Source organism: Eutrema salsugineum, unplaced genomic scaffold (assembly GCF_000478725.1).
Source record: "Eutrema salsugineum unplaced genomic scaffold, Eutsalg1_0 scaffold_16, whole genome shotgun sequence".
Classification (NCBI taxonomy): domain Eukaryota; kingdom Viridiplantae; phylum Streptophyta; class Magnoliopsida; order Brassicales; family Brassicaceae; genus Eutrema; species Eutrema salsugineum.
Window position 1 is genome coordinate 3,223,921 of NW_006256858.1, and position 24,486 is coordinate 3,248,406.

The window sequence follows — 24,486 nt, forward strand, 5'->3', positions numbered from 1 at the left end:
TCGGTTTTGAGCTGAGTTTTCTGGTTTAATCCAAATCCGGGTTTTAGCCCTACTCAGACTCGGTTTATTAAACGAATTACGGTCTGACAGCCCGGTTTTATTGCTCGAGAGGTTTAGGAACATTAGATGGGCTTGGTGTCGTAAGTAGCTGGGTCCAATTGTTGTATAGAGTTGTGTGTGTAAGCCTACCATTACATGCTTGAGAAATTTGGACTGGAAGAGCATATTCGGCTCGTTGGTTTTCTTTGCAGGTTTGTTGGACTTCCAAAAAGTTTAAGGTTTCAACCCAATGCTCTAGAAAATGCTGTTAATGCCAAAGTCTCCTTAAAACCAGTATCCAAATTAATTATATAATATATTAATTGTTTATATATATATATATATATATGCAAGACAAGTATTATTTAATTTATCTAATTGGTGTATGCTGGAGCTGTTCTAATAGATATTACAGTATCATTTTCTTTGAATCTATTCATAGTTAATTTCTTTTGAAACCAGATAAACATGCCACTAATAATAAAGTATGTAAAAAAGTTTAAAAATTGACCGTTTTATAATTTAAATAATAATGAGTAAACCCCCAAAATATTCTGTTCTCCAATTTCTTTATTATTATATATTATCTCTAAGTACAACGCAAGACAACAACTAGTGTGATCTAAAATAAAATAAAATAGTGTCAAGTAACATCTTGAGAGCGTTTTATTTATCTTAACATATATTTTGGCAACCACATAGATATTTGAGTATACTAGTCTCACATAGAGCTAACAAAGTCGACGACCTCGGCCACATCATGGAGTAGAGAGTTAGAGTTAACCACCCTACAATTCAACCTGATCTGTCCTTGAGTCCCTGTAGTAGGCGAAATGTTTCCCATCCTATTCATCGCCTCCACGAACGCATTGAAGAATGTTTGTGTGCCATCAGCATATGCCCTCACCAAGGGGATTGTGTCAGTTGCATTGGGACTAGAGAACAACTCTTGGTCACTCTGGATAAGACCTTTTTGTTCTTTGAGATTCACATAGTACTTGTTGTCGAAAACCGTAGGCGTACGCAGATCAAAATCTACCAGGGCACTTAAGTTGCCACTTTGGGGACATAGTCCACGAAGAGTTTGGAGGTAAGTAGTGTTGAGGGTCGGGTCGGGTAAACCGGTGTTGCTGAAATTGTATAATCTGTCCATAATGAATCGGCATTGATTTTTACCAAATGTGTGACCCCCTAACCAAAGAAAGACCAATATAAAAACATCAGTATAGTAAAATCAATAATTAATCAAAAGTTCAAAACTATTATATCATATGGTATTTAATTAATTAGTTTTTTTTTAATTACCGGAAAGAGCAACAAGATCAGAAGGACGATTGAGACCAACTCTTGCAAAATTTTCCTTAAGTTGTGGAAGTGTGAAGAATGGAGCTGGAAGATTTCTATTAGCTAGATCCAAAAATGCTTGTACGCTGTCTCTTCTCCCCAAAGGAACCCTCCAAGAAGGACCTCCTGCCTATAATATAAGAATCATTATATTCAAAGTAACTATTATTTCTAGACTCTCTTTTTTCGATGTTTTAGAGATTATTCTTATCATTTGGAAGTTTAAATGTGTAGATATGAAAAAAAACACTAACATATAATGTAAATTAATTAATTATATACTTGAAGTGAAGTTTTTATTTTATATGAATTTTCTCGTGATCATGAGTTAAGTACGAGTAGACATCAATTTTGAATCGACATCGTATTAAATCTCATTGATTATCGGTACCTAAAAATGAGCAGTCTTCTCTAAACAATCATATATATCCTCGTGATGAGATTTACTTTCTAAAACATGTCAGATTTTCTTTACAGGACCACGCGTTTTGAATACTGTAAAACGACGACTTGATATATTAAGATTGAAAAGCTATATTTTGTAATAAACAAATGAAAGACAAACGCATTAACTAACAGAGAACATACCAAAGTAACAGATTGTTGAGCAGCGATGGTGAGCATATCTGCGCATGAAACGGTTCGTGGGCAAGCCCTCTCCACTGCGGCTTTCATTCTATCAATCACAGGAAATCCCCGAGCCGAATTTGCGTTTCCAGCTGCATCTTTCTCTGTTCGGAATGATGTGGTGTTGTCCAACAAGATCGATGCGTCACAACCCTTTTTTTAAAGAAATACAAATTGTTATTTTAACAAATTATTAGTCAAGATAAAAAAATATATCTAAGCTAAATCAAAGAAATAAAAGTTATTTTTATAGTATCTAAATGTTCTTCGGGTTCAGAAGACGTGAGACCTTTTATTAATTTCACAAATATATTTTTCTATATCCCTAATATGATTGATTGCTTTTTGTATCCATACCGTGTTTGGTACGGCACCATGGTTTTTTTCTATATTATTATGTAACACGGATATTTTCATAAATGTTTGGCATGAATGCATGATCCTTGTGTAAGAAATTAATAATTAACCTAACCAAGATGATTGTCAACAAGAGTAAATTCATTAGCAAAAACATGTGAAATGTTTTATTGATGTTTTTCTGGATCAAACCCGTTGAGTGACTTTTTATTTAGGAGTGTTTCACCCTAACTGTCAGCCCCAAAAAAAAAAAAAAATCGTGTAGTATTGATTAGATCTTTCGAATTAACCTTTCAATTAAATATACAAGTACCCTTAGAACTATTTTTTGTTTTTTTTTCAACCTATCAATCTGTCATGTGTTATATTGAAAACTCTACATGACAGATAACAAATAAGGGGCTTTTAATGTTTTTTTTTTACTATAAAAAATTTCCGAACCTAGGTTTATAACCTTTTGGACCAAGTACAAGACCAAGCAAGTTCACTTCTAATTTGTAAAATTGAATACTTGAAAAATATTTTAAAAGAAAAAAAAATGAACCCAATTAAATTCAAAAGGACTATAATTATTTTAATACCACAATTTTTATGGAATATTGCTTTGATACATAATCTATCAATTTTATATTTGACGTCGTTTTAACATTTTTTCACGTAAATTAAAAAAAAAACATGTCAAAAAATTACGTTATACTCCTACAAACAAATTGACCATTTCTTTTATATTTTATTAATTTGATTTGAAGACAAATTGATATTTAATACTGAAATTTCTATTGAAATAAAAACAGATAATTATTTTCATACATAAAAAGCAATGCTAAGATAACATTTAATTTAGAACAGAGAGAATATTAACTAAAACAATTGTGTGTTCTGCCGCCGAAAATCTATATTTGTTATTACTTTTTATTCTACACTGGTTTATTAGTATTTAGAAGATAAAACACAAAGTATTCATAATGCATTAGAAATATATGGAAAGTAATATCTTACATTAACAAAGCAGTCGTGGAAGTGAAGTCGGAGGATGCTCGCGGCGATACGAGGGTCCGATCTTAGCTCGTTGACAATGGTGTCTCGTACGATGTTAGCGACGTTAGGACATGAAGTGTCGTAGAAGGTAGGGGTAAGCTGAGCATCGGACAAAGGCGCACGAAGCATAAGACATGCCAATGTGATTAAGATTGTCCAAGTGGACGAAGTAGAATAAGAAGAAGACGAGAAAGGCATTTTTAACAAAGAAATAGAAACTTCTTTAATTGTGTTTAGCCGAGAAGATGAGGAAGTCCATATCTTAAGGTATCATTTTATAGGCAAAACGTGTCAAACTTGGAGGCTTGTTATTTTCTCAATTGGGGGCTTTTTTTTCTAACAAAAAATGAAGGCTTTTCTTTTTGTCAAATATCTCAACTAACTTCTTTTTTCTTTTTTTTTGTCTCGTTAATATTAAATAAAACATTCACAGAGGGGGTGAATGGAATAATAAGAAGCTAAGACTGAGTTCGATATAAATCTAGAAAATGATGATTTCAAGAGGTCTGAACTATTTCAACTAACCGTATATCAGATGTTATTCCACGTTTTATTTGGGGGATAATAATTTGATAACGAAATAGGGAAGTCTGATATATCTATGTATTGGTATATGTCGTTTTTCTCAACAGGAAAACTGTTCAAAATTTATCTAGATACATGTATATATACTATTCATGTTTTAAAACTAAAATTTATAGTTGCTTTCTCTTTGTATTACATGTATCATCATAATGATCTGAGGGCAAACAAGGTTAATTCCAGTTAACCACTCACATGCATGCATGGAATGTTTCTACTTCACTCTACTTCTGGTTTGAACTGTTATGTCATTTTAATTAGTTTATAGTTGTTTAACGAAGAAAAAAAACAAAATCATGTGGTCGTGTGTAACGCATGCTACTTATTTTATTGGCATCCCCAGCAAGTCTTAATCAGATTTTTTCCTGTCAATCTGCATTAAGAGCCTCCTCCCACTAGTCCGCATCTCGAGCCTCCTCCCACTAGTCCGCATCTCGAGCCTCCTCCTGTCAAAATATTTTCGTGCAAGTACTTGTCAATTGATTCTGCATATCAACACAAGATATTTTCCATATCTTGAACTGTGCTAAAATTCGCATTTGAGTAAGTCATCCATCTTGAAAACTCTCAAGAATATAAATGCATTTTTGTGATATAAAAAAGCAAATCAATTATTTTAAACTGATTAAATTACATGCATCATAATTTTTTTTAGAAATATAGATATTACACTCCGTTCCTTCAGTCTGCACCTAGAGCCTTTTTCCTGTTAGTTTGTACGTGGAGTCTACCTGCTCTGTAAGTGATGCAGAGATTTATTTAATTATTTAGACAATATGCTTTTAATATTTTAGAGTTTTATTTTTTGAATTTATTATAAATAAGCCATTTGAATTCATATTTCTATTGATTAATAGAATTGAGTTTTGTCTCTTTGTTTTTTGTTTTCAGTAGATTTAGAAAGATTTCAACGAATTTAAATAAGATTGATTTATTCAAGTATTTTCAAACTAAATAAATAATTTTACAATTATTTTAAATTTTCAGGTATTCTCAGAATCAACAGATTATCATTCTGACAAGTTTTCCTTTAATGAATGTATGTTTTGCATCTCTAAAATAAGGAATTTTTTGAATTACGAAGATTATGACATTTTTTGTTAACAAGATTAGCACTTTTTAATGTTTCATTTTTTAGATAATTAATTGATATCTTTTTCCAAGTGAAGTTTCCAAAAGTTTTATCCCCCAAAATAACGCTTTCTTCGAAAGAACGAGAACAATAAAGTCACACCATCTACAGTATTTTTTATTTTTTTTAAAAAAAAAGAGAAACAAATACATAAATAAAGCAAATAGAAAGTGAGAACCCAAATAAGTAATAAAATAAATTAACATAGAAGACACACTGAAACATCATATATAAAGAAGGGGAAAGAAAGAAAGAAACAAAAAAAAGGAGGCCACCGTGAAGGCGCTTGAACCATGTGATCCACCGGAGGCAATATTCACAAATATGCGGTGATCTAATCTTCAACGTGCCTATTTGTGGCTATGTGAGTTAATATAATCAGGTACTGGAAATAAGTTGATCATCTTTTTGGTCTAAAAAATATCCAATATCGAGAAAATATTGAGAAATATTTATATGATTTTTTTTCTTAAAGGGCCTTCAATATCGAGAATTATTGTTAGTATCGACAATTATTGTTATCATTTTATGGCTCCAGATTAGGCTCCATGGCTGCTGAAACTCAAAAATGATAATGATTATTTTTTTGTTTTCATAGACACTGAATAACGCGTTAGGCTAAGAAGGTATCGTTTTCTGCTGGCAGTGCTGCGGCAAAAGTTGTCCTTGAAAATCAAAAGAGAATAATATATATACTAAATGAGATTACGTGCATGTATCGCGACTTTAGATCCACACGGCACATCATACACATAAAACATTTAAGGGTTTTTTTTTTGTCAACAAACATTTACGGTCTTATATATATGAAATATACGTTTCAACCCTCATAAAGTTGTCATCGCCACTTGGAGCCAATGTTGCATCTACATTTGCTTATATATAAATATGCATAAGGTCTCTTCATATTTAATGAAAATAACAAAAAACAATTATGAAAAAGGCCACATGTGTTGCCGTATGAGAAGAGTAGTAAAGACTAAGAACAGAGATCCTCAATTATAGAGATCGCGTCAACATCGATGGCGACACATTTAGTTTCAACAAGCGGACCTTACACCACCTCCAATGGTGAAAAGTTTTTAAAAGTATTTTATCTAATATAATATTATTATTTTTATATAATTTAATTAATTAGTTAAATTTTAAAATATAAAAATAAATTCTACCAATAAAATAATGACACATCTCACAAAAGTTTTTCAATTTTTTTAAGAGGTTTTCAAAAGAGAGATTATAGATGTTGGGTTCTCATTCCCTCTCATCTTTTTTAATTTTTTTATTTTTTTAATTATGAGAGCTTCTATAAAAAATTACTATTAAGGGTGCTCTTAGCAGCCAGATCGGTCCAAAGATATTAGAACATCATTATCCCTACCACCCATTAAGAGTTTCTTAAGAGTTTTTTATTATTAAAATTACATTAAGAAACCTTCTTAAGAAATATTATGATTGTAATGGTACATTGCTAATACCCTAATGGGTTTCTTATATAAATTTTTTTTAAAGTAAACATAGTTATTTAATTATAACATTCAAAAGAAATACACAACTCACACATACAAATTTTATTTGTAAACATAATTAAAACAAAGTAAAAGCTTAATAATCGTCTTGGCTATCTCCAAATTTTTGCCATATATGCTCAACCAAATCCGACTTCAATTGGTGATGCACTTGTGGATTCCGAACTCTTTTTCGAGTATCCATCATATTAGTAATGTTTGATGGCATATCGGTTGAGAACGTGTCATCCACATTTCTATTTTCATTTTCTTCTCCTTGTTGGAAGTCTGAAACATCAAGCAAGTTCACGTGTTTCAGGCTTGGGACAGCTAGCAAAGTACACAGCTACGCGTTTCCAAAAAGCCCCTGCTCTTTGCTCATTTCCTACGATGGCGTCTTTGGACGTGTTTAACCAGGAGCTTATTAGCAACACATCATCTGCTGGTGTCCATGTTCTTCTCTCCTTTCGCTCTGCAGCCGGCTCTTCACCAAGGCTCATAGCTGTTCCACAGAAGACGCTGTCCTGCTGACTGTTTAGGAGATCGACGAAGTTTGAAGGCTGAGAGTAAGGAGTCGAAGAGAAATCCATAGAAAAAATAGACAAGAGAATGAACGAGGAAAGGGAAGGAGAAGAATGAACGAGTAGGAGGAGAGAAACAAAATGATAAGAAGGAAAGAGAACTAGATGATGCAACGAGAAGAAGGAGAAGAACTAGGAAAGAAACCAATAGAATGAACAAGGAAAAGATTCATGAAGCACCTCGCAGATATAGGGAGTGAAGGACAACCGATTAAATGGAGAAGAAGAACCATTCTTAATGGTTCTCCATTGATTACTAACCATTATAAAAACCCTTTCTAACCACATAGAAAAGACATGTACCTAACACTAATATAGCATTCATCAAGCAACCATTAATGACTAACCATAACTTTGCATTTATCTACCATTATCTAACACTAACTTTTCATTTATTACCAACTTAAAAGGTTTGAAGACTAACCTGAAGAGATGCAATGACAAGACGAGATGGTAGATGTGATGCGGAACCACCGTTATCATCTCCTTTCTCTGCATTAAAAAAAAAGACACACCATTAGCCATTACTGAAAACAAAACAGAGTAAATAGAAAAACCCAAAACCTGAATCACAACTAGTAAAGAAACTAGCAAACACTTGAACTCTGAATCACAAAAACTAAAAAACCTATAAACTCAAAACAACTAGTACATAAACTAGCAAACAATTGATGTTTACATACTCGATCAATTCTACATTTTGATTAACAATAACTCCATTGACAACTTTACATATTTCCTAAACCTGAATCACAAAATATCAACAAGACACTCTAAATTTGTCAATGAAAACAGCATTTAAACCCATCGATTACATAAATAAATTCATAAAATGAGTTCACACAATCCATCAAATACATAATGTTATCATCGATCCCTAACTCAGTCGACGCTTAAATAGGAGAAAAATTCATAATCAAAACGATCTAAAAGCTCCAATAAACTATTCTAGAAAGCAAATCGAAGGTAAATCGGAAATATCAAATAACTAGAGGGGATGATTTTGTTACCTCGGAGATAACGAAGAAAGTGATCGGGATAAAGGGAAAAGAGAAGCCCAGGCGTCGTAGGCGTCTCCACCCGGAGGAGACAGGCCTCTCGCCGGATATTTCGCCGGAGATGATGACGATCACTCGATGAAGACGATTTCGTACTCAGTTTTTTTGATGCATCAAGGGTTGGTGCAAAGAAGAGGAAATGGTCGAGACTTGGATTTTTTTTAGCCGAAAAATGAAATTTTAGCCGAGAATTTTTTTGTGGGGATCATAATGCGCCACGTTAGCAATAAAAATCGATTCTTGTAGTTCCAGAATAAGAGCCGATTTTATTTCTTTTTGGGCTTGAACCAATATTAAAACAATATATTGGGCTAAGAAACACACACCAGTCATCGCGATAATGATGGTCTTAGTATCCAAGCGAGGATATAAATTTTACCTTTTCCATTTTTATCATCAACAATATCAAATATTATTATTTTTCTTAGAAAAATCTCGAATTTTCTTATTTTTTTTTCAAAACAACATCTAAAAAACTTTATAAGAAAACGTTATTACTTTTGAAGTTTATCCTTCAGTAACAAATTGTTGAGCAATAGTACTTAAAATTAGGGCTGGAATGGAACTGGATATCCGGACTTTTCAAGGTATTCGGATCCGGATCCGGATTTGCCGGATAATCAATTTTACTATCCGGATCCGGATCTGAAAACTCCGGATATCTGCAGGCCGGATATCTGGTTTGAACCGAATATTTACGGAAATCCGACTTGATATCCGGTTTCGTTGATTTAAAAAAAATGTTCAATTTTTAAAAATTATAATGAGATAACATATACTGTATAATTAAAATGCATCAACATAGCAAAAAATTATAAATACCAATAATTAAAAAACATTTAAATAGCATTCAAATAACATAAAATTTAAAAGTTTACATAGCAAAAGAGAAAATAGTAATAGAAAAGTTAATTTATCTTCATATTCATGTGTTATCCATTTTCATGTTCTTCTCTCATAATCTAAAATAGAAAATTATCATGTAATATGAATTTCAATAAATATTATCAAAATAAATAAATATTTAATAAACAGATAACGGATAACGGATATCCAATTTCAAAATTTTATATTATCCGGATCCGTATCCGAAATAACCGAATACTTAATTTAACTATCCAGATCCAGATCTGAACTGCACGAATATTCGGTTTTTACGGATCGGATAGGACCGGATACCGGATCGGATACCGGATACCGGATAATAATTCCAGCCCTACTTAAAATTGTATAACTACGCGAATTTGAGAATAAATTGAAATGAAAAGATTATATGATATTATTGAAATATCATTTCGATTGTTGAAGGCCGTAAACGCAATGTTATAAAATTTGTTCTATACGTGGTCGAACCGATTTTGGCACTAACACTGTATTTTCATCATAAGAATACGGTTCTATGATTTTAGTGCCAAAACGCAATTATACATTTTTTGGTGTAGAAAAGAGAATTATACAATTTTGGTGCCAATCGCGCAAATACGAAGTTATAGCGTCAAACTGTAATCTTTTTACGAGATTCCATAATTGTAGCTCTAAAACCAGATTTCATCATTGTGGCACAAAAAAGAGGATTTTTCAACGTCGGCGTCAAAATGGGCTTCCGCCGGCTTGGCATCAAAACGTGATCGACAATTTTTCCATCAAACCGTAATTATGCAATTTTGACGTCAAAACATGATTCTGCAATTTTGGCACTAAAACGAGATTTCACACTTTATTGTTAAACAAAAATAAGACATATTTATATAACACATACAAGTGAATTAATCCTTTTATTAAGAATTTGAAACACAGAATTAAAGACAATGTGACGGAATAAAGCCAGTTATTTCCACACTGATAGCATTTTCAAAACAAGAATAGATTCACAAACAATATAGAACCGGGAAACTAAAAACCACTTGCATAGTTGTATAGTGGTGATCAAATGGGTATCTTGTCAAGAAACAAAGAAACCACGTGATGTTTCATCAACTCAGGTTGTGTGAAAATGTCAGTGTCTTTGTAGAAAACCTCGACGACTCTCGAGAGGTTTAGGAATCGCATGACGATAGGGAAAGGAAAAGGGTGAGGTCTTGTCATCAGTTCTTGATTAAGACTCTTCCATGAATCCAATGCTATGATTTTGATCTCTTCTTCGGCTTTCTCCCGTGAAACACCATACTGCTTCATATAACAATCAATGGATGTCCCTAAGTGATTTCTCTCATGCTCAAACTGCATTAGATAAATCACGAGATTGAATATCTTATTTTGCATCAAATTAAGTTGTGACACAAAATAGTTTTGTACGTAGGGTATCTCAACAATAACTTAAGTCTTAAGTCCTATATTACTCGATCCGGGACCATTTATTCGGATCCTAAAATAAACTGGACTTCTCTGGTCATTTCCTAGCAGATTCAGGTCGAGATTGTACCAATATTTCTGGGGTATAGTCCTCTGTTTTTTTTTTTAAAAAAAAAAACGTTTTCCATACCAAGACAAATCTATTTAAGTCAATATAGGTCTACGAGTTTCGCCGAGTCCCTTTTTTCTTTGCGCTAGGATCTTATTACGATTATTATAATACTAGGGGTTGATCCGCGCTTCGCACGAAATTTTGTATTATATTTGTTGACATATTTAAAAGAAATTTCTACAATATCAATTTTTTCATTAGATTTTGTATTTCAATTTTTATATATATTTATAGTATTTAATAATTTAATATATAATATTTAGAAAATAATCAAATAATATCAATTAAAACTTCAAATCAAATTTCGTTTGTAGATATTTTTATATTTATGTCGGTTTATGATTTTCGAATATATATAATACTTGATTGTTGCATTAAAAAAAAATATATGTAATAGGCAATTAATTATTTAAAAATATCTCGATTCTCTAACATATTTCTAAAATATATTCATAATCTCTCTTTTTCTCTACACACATTTCCCTCTCCATCTTCTTCTCCCTCTCCATCTCCCTCTCCTTCTCCATCTTCATCTCCCTCTCCCTCTTCCTGTCCCTCTCACTCTCCTTTTCCCTCTCCTGTTCTCTCTCTCATCAATGCAACATCTTGAACTACACACAACATATTAGACCGGTTGAAATTTCAATCTTTCTCGGAGTTTTTTTTTTCTAGCCACTCTCAATGTCACCTCTCTAACCTGAGCTCTGTATAATTTTTAAGGGAAACTTCACTCATTTTATGTTTTAAATATTAGGTTGAACATATTAACATTTTGTGATACCACAATTTATTTCACAAAATATGCATTCTCACATCTTTATATTATTATTTAAGTAGTCATTTTAAAAATTAAATTAAATTTTGTAAATTATTACATGATATGCTATTACAAATAACAAAAATAATTAAAATAGGAAATGATATAATTGTCACTCAAACTTTTTGAAACTCGTGCGAATATTATTTACCTGTTAATATGCATTTAATTTTATGATCTATTATTCTATTTTTCTTTGAATTTATGTCTTTTTTTTATTTTTAGTGTTTATAACGGTTTTAAAACAAATTTGAATATTTTTAGATATTAAAATTTTGGATCCGAGAATTTGTTTATCGGATTTGGCAAAACTGGATCCAAATCTGGCTATCTTAAAATGTTATGGTTTACTATTCATATCTATCAAATCATATAAATAAAATAAATAATTTAAAATAATAATAAATAAATGCATTAATATATAAACTATTATTTATAAAGAATGTCTTTTTATATTTTTGTTAAATTAATGAATGATAGTTACCATGAGAATTAAAGTATAATAACAGAAAATATAATAAATTATATATTAATAAATGAATTGATGATGTGTCAAAATTTTAGAGTTTGAGAAAATGATGTGGCATCATGAGAAGAGAGAACATTTTACTTTATATATATATATATATAGTTGTTTTCTTATTTCACGTTCACTTATATAAGCCCAAACCCAAGTTTTTATCATCTATAGATACTTATTTTATCTCAACGGGCTAATTAAGGTAGGTCTAAACCGGACTGGCCTTATCGACATATCTACACTTGAAATTAAGTTAAGTTACTATTACCTTACAACTCGCAATGTCACTACAGGCCTATTAGCGCAGAAGTCACAAGAAGTGGTGGGAAAGTGCTTAACCATTCAAACAGATCAAGCGTGGCTCAAAATACGCCCCAACCGCCCACAAGTAGCTTTCGACTACCCTGTTCCGTGCATACGGCAACTTTGAGTCAAGCTCTAGACCTTTATACCACCTAAACATATAAAAGTACCATCATTTCGATTCTCCTCATGAAAAGAGTTCTTTAGATACACATACAATAGAGAGCTTGCTAGAAATGGTACCTGAAGACCTGGCCGAGCTCTTCACGGTGTTGCATTTGCAGTAGATTGAAATCTACTTTAGCAAATTGTAACAAGGTTTGATCGTGTGAACCTTCCGCTTCATAGTATGTGATATATTGTCTTGTCTCTATCCTTGGAATACCCCTAGGGTATGCATGTTTGAGGACATTCTTGATGCGGACCGCCAGATGGGGACTAGACCGAGAGGCTAATCCTTCCAAATGCGACCTTGAGTAACTGAGGGCTTCGTCGAGAATGTCTTCACCGTGTGTGCTCCAGTGAGCAGCTTCAAAAAGGCATAACATACCTCTCGCATCCTCAGCTAGGTGTTCCTTAAACTCTCCATCCTTGTTCTTGAACTTGTCAAACATATCTTCAAATACCAAGCTTAACAATTAACTCTTGATCTGATAAGATTAACTAAGTTATTGTGCTAAATATTTTCTCTTAATTCACCCATTTGTTTATAACCAGAAAAATATAGTAAATAATAATTGAAGATACTACATAATTTAGATAAATCATGTATTAGAAATTTAGAACTCTAGTTTTGTCAAGTTACTACTTACCAACAGAGAGCTTATAGCCGAACTGCCTAAAAAACTTGAAAAACAAGTGAAACGGTATATAAATCGGACTCATTGTCTCTCATCATCTGCATGAAATCATGATGACCGAACATAGACTCCAACTGCTCAAGGATTTCATGTTCAAAGTGATAGGAGACACCGAGGCGACACAGAACATCGATAAATTTCATGTTCGTTATCGGCTCCTCTTTGGAAGCCATAAACGATTTTCTCACAGTTTCCTTCAGTGACCTCAGCTTCTCTTTGTTTCTCTCACTTTCCTATATAAAGATCAATGACATAACTTAGAATTTAAGAACAAAATTGCATCGTATAAGTATTCTATTAGATAGATGTGACTTAAGATTAAGTTATGAACAAAAGATCTAAATATAGGTGAATCAATATTGATGAGCAAAGGTATTGTTAGTTACGTACGGCGTCGGAGACTGAGAACGATGTCAAGGGATCTTCCCATATGTTAACCGGAAATTCAGCTAATGGTCGATCGATCTCCTCTCTCTTTACCTCCATGTTTTTTAGCTGTTTGTTGTTTTGAAATTTGAGTTAGAGCTCGTTGAGGTTGCACTAGCTATATATGCCACCTCACCTTTTACTTTTTGGGTGTTTTTTAGTAGAGGTGTCAAATTGCAGGAGTACATAATTTATTTGCGTTTACACGTTATTCATATAATATTTATTTTTATATATTATCGTTTAAAATATTATTTGAATTTTTATATTATATATATCATCTGGTCAAGTTGAACATGCTCAATTTTATATGATAATAAAATATACATACCATTTTAAACACCAATTATTTGCATGTCCAAAATAATGTATCAACTAGTTTTTCCATTTTAATTCATCAACTCTTAACTGTCATTCTATTTTATGACATAACATGAATTATAAGAGGTCTCTGACATAAAACTCATCTTGGAGTTCTCGGGTACAGAACTCTTTTTAGAATTTTTGGGATCGAAAATAGTGTCTATTGTAGCTAATTTTTAATTTAATCTCTTGAATGATGTCAAATGGATATGCGGTTAAAAGTTGGTTAATTAAAATGGAAACAAAAAAATAATTGGTGGTATATTACGTCTAAACCTAATTTATATTATTGATATAAAATTTTTAGTTGATGTCATTATTATGAAATTTTCCAACAGTAAAACTTCTATAAATTAATAATATTGGGACCATGATATTTTATTAATTTATTGTGATATTAATTTGTTTATAAATTAATAATTATTAATTTATAGAGAAATTTTGCTTTTCGCATATAATTTTCTAAAAATTTCTTTGGAATAGTGTTATATTTCCAAATTTTAACAAATCTCATAATATAAATTATGATTAATAATCGTAATTATCGCAATAAAATAGTTTTTAACACCATATTGGATCGCGTATGTAAAAATATACATGTTCATAAATTTAAAAGTTATAAAAAACTATAGCTACTATCAGTATTATTGATGATAAAATTGAAGATAATACTACAATACATTTAAAAATATTTATATATAATAAAATCAATCTAAACATAAAAAAATCATCATAAATTTTGAATGTATATAGTAAAACAGCAATAAGAGCTACTGATATAATAATTAGAAAGATGAAAACCAATAAGATATCAACTTTAAGTAAAAACAAAGATATTAGTCATATTTTAGAATATTATATTTACATATATTATATAAATTTATATAATTATTAATTTATATTTTTGTTGGGACCATGTATTTATATAAGGGTTTTAAAAATTATTATTATTTTATTATTTTATTGAATTTGATGGATTTTTATATTAGTCCGACTTGAGACCAGTAAAATTTATTAATTTATAATGGTTATTAATTTATTGAGTATTAATTTATTGAGGTTCTATATATATGTATTACATAAAAATACAATAGTAAGTTACAAGCAAAGGCAGATGGAAAAAGCCGCAATCGTAACATTAGTGAAAATTATATATGAACAAAGGCACCTTGTAGCAGGAATGGGAAGGCTTAAAAAGGAAATAATTTTGTCGCTTACTAAACACAGTAAATTAGATAACATCAACATGGGTTGATTTTTCTTTTTTTAAAAAATATTACTTTATTTTTCTTTTCACCATCCGAAAGCAACATTTGTGAGTCTTTGAATATATGTTGATATTAATGGTGTGCTAGCTGAATATAGAAGTTTCGTCCATCTTTTTTCTTTCTTTAACTCACAATCTTCTGTTAACCAATTTGGCTTTTCATTTGTTCTGTCAACCAGTGATTGCCTTTTCATTTCTTCTGTCCTTTTGACATCAGCCAAACGATAACTTAATTTTTTTTTTTTTAATATTAACCTATTATTTTATTATAAATTATGATAGAATTATTACATTAATAATTTTACAATGAACAAGTCTCTCGGCAAACACGCCAAACAGATTTTTATACACCATGTTCTAAATTTTCTGTAAGCTTATATTCATTAATATGCAAATTAATAATAAATCGCATTTTTCAAAACTTGAAACCCAAATCTATTATTGTAAAAACATTAATGGCTTTGACATTTTTTGCTTAATAAAAAATATCCATTATAAAAAAAAATGAATGGCTTTGACATTTTTGTGACTGGATGTGTTTGAAACGATTAAAAAAAGCATTGGTAAATTATAGATAGATTGACACTTAATATTGATTACATCTATGCTTAGCTATGTGATAGAGAACCCGTAATATAAATACATTTGACTTTTTTGCAGCACAATTTTAAAAACAGATGTTTCCTTACAGGTTGGATAAAGAAAATGTTAATTGAAATTTGATAGCCAAATGCATATCAGATCATCACATAAAAATCTTAAATGAATTCGCGATAAACAGAGATACAGAAAACTGTAGCTTAGAGTTACGATCTTTCCATATGTAAAAGCAAACAGCATAGGAGCAGAACTAGTGGAGACTAGTAACCAATCCACGAGCCAAGATCAAGAACCGATTAAAAGACCATAAACAAGCGCTCTAAACGTTGTTTTTGCACTATATCGATATATAAAACATTGAAAAAAATGGAAAACCATAAAAGTGAACGATACATCATTGGTAATCGAGTAGATTTTACTATTTTACGATGAAGATCCAGAGCAACACGTACAAACCTGCCTCCTCTCTTCACAACCACCTGCAACATATTTTCAAGTTGTCTCTTTTTATGTTTTCTTTCTTTGTCCAAAGCCATCTTCAGCCTCTACATCAAATCAATCAGCACCTCTGTGTTAGTTTTCATAGAGATAAACTATTAAGCTAAGCTAGAAATCAGAGTTGCAAGTTTCATATAATAACATAAACTGCAAATCAGTTTACATCTACAAAGCAACGCAGAAACAAATCAGAGTTTGCAAGCTTCAAAATTCCCACCCCTCTCACCCTCTTTCGCTCTTTCTTGTTCTGTTTTAGCAAAAAAAAAAAAAATGTTTAGGTAGACGGTAAGAAAGCATCCCGTAATTCACAACACAAAATACCAATTAGTTTCAACCACTGCAAAAATTAGAAACCATAGTGAGAATGAATCAGATATCTTTGCTCACAAGACTGTTCTCTTAATTCCTGAAAAACTAATGACCATATGATTCTGAGCACCCCGTTTTAAAACTCCAGCTTAATTTCTCCAAAAGCTCAAGCTACAAGAAGAACCTCACCAACAAAATATACTAATGAAGAATAGAGTTGAGCCTCTCTATAAAAATGTATCGACTCAAACAGTGATAAACCGAGAGCTAGAGAATCAGAACTATAGGACGCAATAAGCACTCATATATTTGGCACTATTCAGAGAAACACATTCTAGTAAACATTATATAATTCATAAGGAAAACTCCTTGGACTAACAAACTCGGCTTTATAAATAACCGACGCATGATTCTCATCTATTCTTATCTTCATAAATTCGAAATTCAAAAAAAGATATACAGAAGTAGATGTTACTCAACAGTTTTCGGGTGAGAACTTTACAGTAACTATGACCAATACTGCTTGGTAGTACGTAGGTGGATCCAGCACGTAGCAGAGACGGAGTAAGAAACAGTCAAGAGTTACTTAGCCGGATTTCAGCAGCATTTCTCACACCTGAATGAGCATATTTAAAGTATAAAGTAAAACATTCTACCTCATCATCATGCTTCAATGTGTTTATCATCACCTTAATTCAAGGATTTAATTTGTTTGTCGTGCAAATTTTTGTGGAAAGTAACAAAAAATTGTGATGGAAATGTTTATTGGTTTAGAAAAGTGTGACGATTAATCAAAATCTGTGCACAAAGCAGTTCTTTTTCTTGCTTTGATTTGTTCAAATCTCTGAACTGTCTCTAATTGTTAAAATATTTTCCATCCAGTAACTTTTGTGTTATTCATATTCGTATCATAGTGTCATTCATCCAGATCTCAACGATGATATTTAAGCTATCAATTAATTTTTTTTTTACTTACTGTTTTCTTTTTCTTTTCACATATTTTCATTGAAGTATCTATTCATTCTTTTTAAGTTTTTTTATATTTCTTTTTTCGCCTTCTTTTTCTTTGTATTTCTTTGACGTTTTTTTATCTTTATATTTCAATTAATTTTTTATTTAATTGTTTGATTTTTTCTTAAAAGTCATTGTTCTTATATTTCGTCTTATATATCTTACTTTTTGCACTTGCATTAAAATTTAATTATTTTACCTCGAGATTCAATTATTTTACCCGTTGAACTGAATCCCTTGGATTCAATCATTTTACCTTTGAACTGAATGCCGTGCTTACGTAACGTATCTTGTTCAAATTTAGGTTGACTGAGATTTCATTCAAAATCGTACATTATAAGTTATAACCAAACGACGTATAGGGGGTTGACCAACTTTTAAATCCTATTCAAAAGGTTAGCATTTTGAGTTTAGGTTATCAACGACTCCCAAGCACTTATGGAAAAAGTTAATAACAAAAAAAAAAGTTGTAAATTACTAAATCCAAAGTCAGCGTTAGAACAAATCTTGACAACCCTACGATCACAATTTGACACAAACCCATCTCAAAATATCCAACAAAAAAAAATGGATCAAAATCTTGATACCAAGAAAGAAACAAAATATTCATGAGACTTATTGCTTTCTTCCTCTTCCTTTCTTCACAGGCTGTGTCTCCATCTGTTCTTTACCGGTGACTTCAGAGAGATCAACTGCATTATATATACAACCAACATAAATTAGTAAGCTATAAACCCATTAGTCGTGAGGATGTTAACACCGATGTACCAATGCTAGACCATAACATAAAAGGAGCTTTCCAATGTTCTATGAGATGATGCACATTCGATCTCTGAAATTCTGTTCTCTTTTAATTAGGCAGTCGAAAATAATGATTAAGGAATATTTATAAACTTAATAGCCGGTGAAGATTATACAGTCTCTCATAAAAATAAACTATATAACGATGGACCGGTGTTAGAACCTCATAGAGCCATAAAACAAAGGAGCTTTCCTCTCAAACATTAAGATATGATGCATATTCGAATGTGAAGTTCCATTCTTCTTTCTTTCAAGTTTGGTAAGCAAGAAAATGAAATTTTACCATCAGGTCCTCTAGCCATGAGGGTGAAGAATATATTATTCAGTTTCTCCATCTTCTTTGCTTCTTGTGCTTGGTCTGTCTTGAACTTGAGACACTAAGTTAAAGAAAAAGAAGAAATAAAATATATCATATGCTTCAGATAAGACAGAATGCACAGGACGAAACAAGAAGGCTGGAACAGAGAGAGCTAATCAACCACAGGAGCTGATGCAATTCTTTATGTAAAACTTAGCCAAACTCAACGAGGTTTAAACAATCTCACTTGGACTAACAAGCACAAACATGCTTCAACATCCACCAAGATAAACTGGTTTCAACAGTGAATTCGATCTGCTTATTCAACCCATCCCAGGCCAAGACATGTTCAATTCATTTTGATGTAAAGAAAACTTAGCCTATTAGCAATCACATTGAACAAGCCAAAACCAAAGTAACTACATAACTATGACAAGGGACGATGAAAAACCAACCAGAAAAGATAAATCTGGTAATCATCACGGAACCTTAAACTACATTCTCCAAAACAGTATCATGCCATCAAAGTATCATTCGACTAATCAGATATCAAATTCACCAGCAAATACAACTGAACTTCCAAAAGTATATTTAATATATATGAACTCAAAGAACAAACAATAAGAAGAAAGTGATCATAGAGAACTAGACACAGTCAATCACTTACCTCTTTGTTATCAGTAACCTTGAGAACCAACTTGCCGTCGCAGTGTCTATACTTCATGACATACCGAGTCTGCACCATAAAAATCGAATCCAAATATCCGATTCATTAGAAACAAAGTCATGTGTTCATCAATTCTATTTGGAAACGCAACGTGTAGATTGCATCTATACAGTCGCTAGATTTCGACCAAACACGACGAAATTCAAATCAATTTATCAAGGGTTTATCGAATGCCCAGTACGAAATCGAGTGATTATAATCCAAACACCATAGAACAAGCACAAAATCCCCAAAGCAACCGTGATGAACGAAATCAAGAAGGAGGGGAGCAAAAAAAAAAAAACCTACAGATTCGGGATCAGCTCGGAAAAGCTGAACAGATCGATCCACAAACTCTTCCCAGGAAACGATATACACCATCTCGAATTAGCTAAATTTTAATCGGATTTGGTGCGATTGGAATCTCCGGGAGACACAGTCTGCAGAATTCGCAAAGTAACCTCGACGGAGAAGCAGAGAAGCAAAAGACGGCTTCTTATTTGGATTGTTTTTGGAAGAAAAAAATTTGACTGATGATCAAACCGGAATTAACCTGGTAAAACCGGACCGGTTCGTTAGCGTTAAAGACTGTCAGTGGTTCTAAGTAAAACCCTAACCGTTCTTCTTCGAATATCTGCAATTTTGTTTTTCCCCCAATCTCTGAATCTCTCTGTTCTTCACCATCATGCTCTCTCGTTTATTCCTTAGACCTTCGAATCTCCGTCTCGTAACACTAGTTTCATCCAAATCAAACTCTCAGATCTTCTCCTCGTTTATACGCCCGCTTTCCACGAACACTAGCGGCGGCGGAAATGGCGACGGGAATGGGCATAATCGGAATGACGTTCCGTGGAGCTTTTCTGGAGTGAAAGATGATAAGTCCGATCCTTTCTCTTCCGATGATTCCTGGGCTTCCTCCGGAGTTGCAGGATTCGGCTCAGCTGGTGGAGAGGGCAAGAGGCCGGAGGAGCCAAAGCGATGGAACATGAAGGAGGAAGAGGATAAGGTTGTGTTCGATACGGGAGAAGAAGTGGCACAAGGGAGTGAAAGTGGCCGCGAGAGGAGATCCAATGACTTGGAGGAGAGTAAGCGGTGGAATTTGAAGGAAGGAGATGAGAAAGTCGTGTTCGGTACTGAAGGTGAGGAGGCGAATGGTTTTGGAACTAGGGGCGATGTGAAATCAAATGAGTGGGATGGATCTAAGCCATGGAATTTGAAGGAGGAAGATGATAAGGTCGTGTTTGATACCAGCGGAGATATGCCGCTTAGCTTTGACACCGGCGTGGAAAACGCGGAGGAAGAGCGTAGGAAGAAGGAGGTGATTGAAAAGGAGGAGAAAGAGCTCACTGAGATTATCAAAGGTGAGATTCCTGAATTTGCTCACTCTTAAGTTTTGATTTTTAATCTGCAGTGCACCAATAATTTGGAAATGTATCTAGATTTGGAGTCTGTGGACAAATGGGTAGTAGCTAATAATGATGGCAAATTTGATCACATAACTTTACCTTGTTGATGTTAGATTTGGATTGGATGATCATTCGAGTCGCAAGTTTGTGTAAATCAATCTATTGTTATGTCGACGATATGCTGGCTTTTGGAGTAAGCTCGGATGTTTAAGAGGCATGTGCATTTGAGTAGAAAGAGTTGTGTTTGAAGTGGATAGTTTGCTTATGGTGCTTTCTTATGTTACGGAACAGTTTAGACTTTGGTGCTTAATGTGTGGTTTCTGTTATTAGTTTATCGCTGATGCGTTTTCTATTAACGACGCTCAGTTGAATGTTAATAGGCACCATAAGTAGAGCAAGTTTTTCAGTTTTACTGATATGGAACTTACTATTACAGGTCCTGATCGAGCATTTGGAGACCTTATTGCTAAGTCAGGTATAACAGATGAAATGCTTGATAGTTTAATAGCCTTGAAGGATTTCCAAGGGATCCCAGGATTGCCTCCTCTGACTGAGATTGAAAACCTGCGCCGTGAGAAGAGTTCAAAGAAGTCCTCAAGAGCTGAGATAGAACTCCAGATGCAAGAGGAGATTGCTAAGTCACGGGTGAGACAAGTGGATGAAACGGGGAGAGCCTATGGAACCGGAAGAAGAAAATGTAGCGTAGCTCGTGTCTGGATTATACCTGGGAAAGGAAAATTCCTTGTTAATGACAAAGAGTTCGATGTCTATTTCCCTATGCTTGACCATCGTGCTGCTCTTCTCCGCCCACTCGCTGAGACCAAAACCTTAGGTAGTTGGGATATTAAGTGCACTGTGAAAGGCGGTGGAACTACAGGTAAAACCTCTAAACAATCATTCTTATGCGAAGCTCTTTCTATTTACACTAGCTACAGGATTTGGTCATAAGTAAGCAGACTAGATTGGCATCTCTTTACGCAAATCAACAATTCTTCAAACATTTTAGTCTGTTCTAACCGTGCACTTAAATGTTTGGTTTGAAGGTCAAGTTGGAGCTATTCAATTGGGTATCAGCAGGGCGTTGCAAAACTGGGAACCAGATATGCGAACAGCACTTCGATCTGGTAAGCAAGATGCTTCACGCATCTTAGTGTTACAGAATCTGTGTAGTCCTTTTAATGTTCTTCAGCAGAGATACAGCATATTGTCTGAACTATGTTTCCATTTGATTGGTCTTGATATCGATCTTTTTCTTTATCTTGGATATGTTTCAGTTGGTTTTTTGACAAGAGACTCGAGAGTTGTGGAAAGGAAGAAACCTGGTAAAGCTAAGGCAAGGAAGAGCTTCCAATGGGTCAAGCGTTAAATCCGAAAATGCGTACGAGATTTTTTTCTTCGTCTCCAGTCCCGGCTCTATCCCATGGCGGGAGGCGACCACCCTAGGTCCAACACTGTTATGTTCTGGCTAGAGAGAAGCAGCCGATGCTGGGCCTCAATAAGTGATGCACTTCTATACATTCATTAACCTGATGTTGTTTTGAGTATTTTACCTCCTCATGAAACACTTATCGAAGAAACAGTGTATTGAATCTCTTTCTTAAATCTCTATTCTCTCTTCTCTCGTCTCTTTTCTTCTCATCTCTCATCTCATTCTCTAAGAAATCGTATGAATTGGTTTCATAGTTAGGCCGGAGCTGGAGCTGCTCATTATATGAATTACATTATTCACTAAATCTTGATTCTCTATATAATTCTCATAGTCAAATAAGAATTGGTTTCATTTGGTTTATGTATTTCCAATTTTGACCAAAATATCTAATTGAAAACGAAATTGGATAAACTCTTTACCACACCTTCCAAAATTGGCAAACGTGGACCTATGAGTTTGTGTAAAGACTTTCCATAGTTGGAAAATATGGATAGATTTCGATTGTTGATAACTTTTATTTACTTGGAGGTCTTATTTTCTATTACGTGCAAGCATCCACTCAGTTAATTTCTCGATATTTCTTCACTGCCACTACAAGTACTAACAAAATTAACAGTTTTCCAACAAATCCTTGGATACTTCTTTTTCTAGCAAGCAAAATGAATAGTTCTTTAATTAATTTTGGTTTCAATTATAATTCACACGAAGAACTATATAATAAAGAAAACCTTCTTGACGTTCTCATTTTCTCGCGCAACATCTTAAACCAAGAACTCTCTATTCAGAAACAGAATAAATTTTGCTTCTTCCAATATCTTGAAGGATGGGCATAAAAGTTTCATCAAAGATCAAAAGGATTCTCGCATCTACAGGTTAATTCTATATTTCTATTTTCATTTTTAATCACCACAGTAACCAAGAAAATAATTTTTTAAAAAATATATCGAATTTCCTATATAAACGTTCTCTATTGATGATAATAATAATTTAATCCAGCTTCGGGGAATACAAGTCCCAAAAATGGTGATGACGTGGATGTCCGAGAAGAATATGCAAACGCCTTCCGTACAGAATCATACAATCAGTTTTGGACACGTGTCATCCAGTTAAGCCGCAAAAAGTCCACGGTGTCTTCTTCTTCTTCACCAATAGAATCCTCCTCTACGTCATCTCGTCTCATGTCATACCGTCTCTTTGCACATAATCTCCTAGACCCGGACCCAAACACCATCACACGGATCCTGGATCTATCCCGGGTCGGACGACCCACCCGAACTCTTCTCTCTGATTATTTCTTGGAGACAGCAAACGCTTTCTTGCTCTGCACGCTATTACTCAAAAACGTTCACCGTCTTCGTTCTAAATACGAATCTCTGAAACCCAAATTTCAATTGGAGAATAATAATAAGGATTCACTGACATTTATGGACCAATTCGTGGAGCTATCGAGATGGTTCGACCCGTTTCTCTCGTCGGGTTCTCGGATCCAATTAACCAGAACCGGCTGTTTAAACCTGCTAAAACGGTTAGAGTCTAGCCGAGACAAGACGCGAGCCAAGCTCAAGCTCATCAACGGACTAACTCATAGCTCAGGGATTCTCGTTTTGGCTCTAACCACTACATTGATTGTAACCATAGCCTCTCACGCCTTTGCTTTGTTCATAGCCGGTCCAACTCTTTTAACCGGTCGATTTAAACCGGTTGGGCTAAGGAATAGGCTGACGAAAACAGCGGCTCGGCTCGACGTGGCTGCGAAAGGTACTTACATTTTAAGCCGTGATTTGGACACGATAAGCCGGTTAGTGACTCGGATTAACGATGAAGTGGAGCACGTACGAGCCATGGCAGAGTTTTGGGTTGGGAGAGGGTCGGGTCGGGTTCGAGCTGGTGAAGAAGTGGCTCGAGAGTTGAAGAGATGTGAAGAGAGCTTTGGTGAAGAGCTTGATGAGCTTGAAGAACATATCTACTTGTGTTTCATGACCATTAATCGAGCAAGGAATCTTGTGGTTAGACAGATTTTGGATTCTGATGTTTCACCACCTCATTGTTCAGTCGCTCCCAAATCCAAATAAAATTGTTTTTTTTTTTCCTCTCAATTCTATTAATTTACCATGTATTAAAACTGTATCTAGTATTAGTATTTAC

At 33.5% G+C, this 24,486-nt stretch overlaps 5 protein-coding genes across 5 annotated transcripts; 2 read left to right on the forward strand and 3 right to left on the reverse strand.

Annotated features, from left to right (window-relative positions):
* Positions 1-578: 578 nt before the first annotated feature.
* On the reverse strand, positions 579-3,670 carry LOC18021370 (peroxidase 34). Its single transcript, XM_006404114.2, has 4 exons — positions 3,367-3,670; positions 1,972-2,163; positions 1,345-1,513; positions 579-1,230 (listed from the first exon to the last, which is right to left on the reverse strand). The coding sequence occupies exons 1-4, from the start codon at positions 3,601-3,603 to the stop codon at positions 761-763; spliced, it is 1,068 nt and encodes a 355-aa protein (XP_006404177.1). The 5' UTR covers positions 3,604-3,670; the 3' UTR covers positions 579-760.
* Positions 3,671-6,920: 3,250 nt separating this feature from the next.
* Positions 6,921-13,713, reverse strand: LOC18021371 (alpha-humulene/(-)-(E)-beta-caryophyllene synthase). The gene is made up of 7 exons (XM_024157835.1): positions 13,708-13,713; positions 13,249-13,460; positions 13,180-13,205; positions 12,611-12,983; positions 12,404-12,519; positions 7,630-7,697; positions 6,921-7,337 (listed from the first exon to the last, which is right to left on the reverse strand). Exons 1-7 carry the CDS (start codon positions 13,711-13,713, stop codon positions 6,921-6,923), a joined length of 1,218 nt encoding a protein of 405 aa, XP_024013603.1.
* Positions 13,714-18,153: 4,440 nt separating this feature from the next.
* On the reverse strand, positions 18,154-20,006 carry LOC18021372 (signal recognition particle 9 kDa protein). Its single transcript, XM_006404116.2, has 4 exons — positions 19,816-20,006; positions 19,468-19,536; positions 18,786-18,879; positions 18,154-18,393 (listed from the first exon to the last, which is right to left on the reverse strand). The coding sequence occupies exons 1-4, from the start codon at positions 19,885-19,887 to the stop codon at positions 18,317-18,319; spliced, it is 312 nt and encodes a 103-aa protein (XP_006404179.1). The 5' UTR covers positions 19,888-20,006; the 3' UTR covers positions 18,154-18,316.
* Positions 20,007-20,136: 130 nt separating this feature from the next.
* On the forward strand, positions 20,137-22,536 carry LOC18021373. Its single transcript, XM_006404117.2, has 4 exons — positions 20,137-20,867; positions 21,349-21,789; positions 21,956-22,036; positions 22,187-22,536. The coding sequence occupies exons 1-4, from the start codon at positions 20,192-20,194 to the stop codon at positions 22,276-22,278; spliced, it is 1,290 nt and encodes a 429-aa protein (XP_006404180.1). The 5' UTR covers positions 20,137-20,191; the 3' UTR covers positions 22,279-22,536.
* Positions 22,537-23,127: 591 nt separating this feature from the next.
* On the forward strand, positions 23,128-24,448 carry LOC18021374 (UPF0496 protein At3g49070). The gene is made up of 2 exons (XM_006404118.2): positions 23,128-23,213; positions 23,338-24,448. The coding sequence occupies exons 1-2, from the start codon at positions 23,165-23,167 to the stop codon at positions 24,411-24,413; spliced, it is 1,125 nt and encodes a 374-aa protein (XP_006404181.1). The 5' UTR covers positions 23,128-23,164; the 3' UTR covers positions 24,414-24,448.
* The last annotated feature ends 38 nt before the right edge of the window (positions 24,449-24,486 follow it).